Genomic DNA, 3293 nt, shown 5'->3' on the forward strand with positions numbered 1-3293 from the left:
TGGGGAGGGTGGGGAGCAGCAGCAGCAGCTGCTGCTCCTGCTGCTGCTCCTGCTCCTGCTGCCCATCACACCCTATATCATCTTTGTGCTTTCTTACTATTTCTACACATTTTTACCTCTTTTTTATTCCTTTTTTATTTAATTTTTATTATTATTTTATACTTTTTCTATTATTTTCTTTATTGTCTTTTTTTCTTATTATACATATAATGTAATTATACTATACATACCTATGTATATATACATATATACATATATATATTATATATATTTATATGCATATATATATATATATACAACAATATTTATATTTATTTTATTCATAAAATACTTTTATAAACCCTAAACCCTAATTTATACAGAAAAATAAGGGTTTATTAAGACATATATATTCATGCCCAGCAGCAGCAGGACGCTCCTGATGCTCCTGCTGCTCCTGCTGCTCCTGCTGCTCCTGCTGCTCCCGCTGCTGCTGCTGCTCCTGTGATGCAGCAAAGCATCATGCTTGTGCAACACTAGCAGCAGCAGCAACAGCAGCAACACGTGTAGTAATAGCTACTGTTGCTGCTGTTTCTGTGTATAAATAAATAATATTTAGTTATTTCTTTTCCTTCTTTTTTTTATTTATTATTTATTTACTTTTTTACTAACCCTAGACTAATAATAAACCCTAAACCCTAATTTATATTACTAAACCCTAATTTACTTATTATACACTATATATGTATATAATATATATGATGTCTGTGCACGATCTAGGGTTTATTATTTATTGTCTAGGGTTTAGGGTTTAGGGTTTAGGGTTTAGTCTTAAACCCTAGGGTTTAGGGTTTATATTTCTTAACAATATTTACAAATGCAACATCTAAACCCTACACCGCGTCTCTTTTCTGCTGCTGCTAGTATACACCTTCCTGCTGCTGCTGCTGCTGCTGCTGCTTCTGTTGCTGCTGCTGCTTCCTCTTATCGTCCAGTAATATGGCTACAGCAGCAACACAGACAGCAACTTCTGCTGCTGCAACAGCAGCAGCAGCAACACCTGCTGCTGCTGCACAAACAACAGACACGGTGTATCTCTTCCTCCCGATTCACTAGGCATACACCGGAGAACTCAGCTGCTGCAGCAGCTACTGCAGCAGCAGCAGCAACTGCAGCAGCAACTGCAGCAACAGGCGCTAGTCGGTTCTCTCGGATACCCACCCCACCACAGCAGCAGCAGCAGCAGCAGCAGCAACCACAGCTGCAAGGCCAACAGCAGCAGCAGCAGCAGCCACAGCAGCAGCAGCAGCAGCAGCGTGGAGAAGCCTTGTCTTTAGCTGAGGTTCGTTTGCCTCATCCCTTCCCTACAATATCCCCCTCTGCTGCTGCTACATTTGCTGCTGCTGCTGCATTTGCTGCTGCTGCTGCTGCTGCACTTACTGCTGCTGTTGCTGCTGCTCCTTTTGCTGCTGAGTGTATTAGTGGGGTTGTTATAAGAATAATAGATAACTATAAAAATAAATAAACAAATATAAATAAATATAAATAAAATATAATAATATAAATATAAATAAATATATTTATTTATTTATTTATTATTTATTTATTTATTTATTTATTTATTTATTTATTTATTTATTTATTAGGCCCTTTATTTAGCTAAGGAAGGAGGATGTTATACTGTTAAGGAATTACAAAAGATTGTACTCACCTCTCCTTCTTTTTCCTCAGTAATTCTTGCTGCTGCTGCTGCTGCTGCTGCTGGTGTTGCTGCTGCTGGTGTTGCTGCTGCTGCTGCAGTTGTTATATGCTGCTTGCATGCATGCTGAGGTGTATGTACACCTCAGGATCGGTCCCCTTTTCTATTAGAGAATTTCTTTAGCTCTATGGGATCGGACGATCCCGAGGACCCCACAGATCCAGCAGCAGTAGCAGCAGCAGCAGCAGATATGCAGCAGCAGGAGACACAGGAGGCAGCAGGTGAGGAGACACCCGAAATTGTCCCCTTGTCTCCTTCCTTAGGTAGTAGGAGTAGTAAGAAGTACTAACTAGTACCAAACCCTAAACCCTAAACCCTTTTTTTTGTTCAGTCTTGCTGCAGAGGGAGACGCATCGTCTGCTGCAGCAGCAGCAGCAGCAGCAGCAACAGCAGCAACAGATGAGATATTAAGGGCTCATGTACATAATTGCTTCGATCCAGAAAAAAGAAAGGCATGCCCAAACCCTAAACCCTAAACCCTAAGCCCTCGTCCTCTCACGCACCCTAAACCCTAATTTGTATAGAATTAACACCTGTGTTCTTCAAACTCCCCCCCACATAGACAACAAGACACGTAGACCCTAAACCCTAAACCCTTTTCCTGTTTATTTTCTTCAGACATTTACTGCGAGGGGACGCGTCTGGTTATGTAGAGCAGAAGGAAAAGGGACAAGAAAAAGAGCTGTGGCTGTTGCTGTACTCACGAGAGGCACTGGGGAGGTAAGGGTTTAGGGTTTAGGGTTTAGGGTCTGGGGGTTAAGGCCTAGGAATTGAATATACCCAACACCCTCCATACTGGGGATCGGGTGTCTCTTGCCTGGGATCGAGTGGGATCGTGTCTACATGGGATCATTTGTACATGGGATCGTGTGGGATCGCCTGGGATCGTGTGGGGATCGTGTGGGATCGCCTGGGATCGTGTGGGGATCGTGTGGGATCGCCTGGGATCGTGTGGGATCGCGTGGGATCGTGTGGGGATCGTGTGGGATTGTCTGGGATCGTGTGGGATCGTGTAGGTTCGTATATGTGGTCGTGAGGAGATATATACACGTTGGCCTTATATAGTAAATCGTCTAGAGGTCTTACAACCTTTATATTTAGTTAATGCCTCTTGTCTATATAATGTTGATTTATATATAAGGGGAGGGGGCCCCTCAGGACAAGCAGCTGCAGCAAGACTTGCTATAGCTAGGGCCCTTGTTGATGCATGCGAAGATTGTCAACCAGAGCTAGAGGAAGGTAAATAGCGTTTAGGAGGGTTTAGGGTTTAGAGGGGAGGTTATGGGGATAGACGGGTAGGGTTTAGGGGTGTTGTGTAGAAGAGGGAGGGTTTATGAGGGTTTATTAGAGTTTATGAGGGTTTATTAGGGTTTATGAGGGTTTATTAGGGTTTATGAGGGTTTATTAGGGTTTATGAGGGTTTATTAGGGTTTAATTAGGGTTTAGGGTTTGTTATGTTGCAGCAATGATGTTATATGAAGACACAAGACAAAGAATGCCTAAAATGCCGGGAAGAATGAAGGCAAGAAAACAGAGACAGTGGTCTAAGAGATAA

At 42.6% G+C, this 3293-nt stretch overlaps 1 protein-coding gene across 1 annotated transcript; it reads left to right on the forward strand.

Moving 5' to 3' along the window:
- Positions 1 to 1865: 1865 nt before the first annotated feature.
- EMWEY_00033610 (ribosomal protein S9 domain-containing protein, putative) lies at positions 1866 to 3293 on the forward strand (the record flags this gene model as incomplete). The annotated part of the gene is made up of 4 exons (XM_013481879.1): positions 1866 to 2013; positions 2500 to 2707; positions 2880 to 2977; positions 3202 to 3293. 4 exons carry the CDS (start codon positions 1866 to 1868, stop codon positions 3291 to 3293), a joined length of 546 nt encoding a protein of 181 aa, XP_013337333.1.

This window comes from Eimeria maxima, genomic scaffold (assembly GCF_000499605.1).
Source record: "Eimeria maxima Weybridge genomic scaffold, Emw_scaff450, whole genome shotgun sequence".
NCBI lineage: Eukaryota > Apicomplexa > Conoidasida > Eucoccidiorida > Eimeriidae > Eimeria > Eimeria maxima.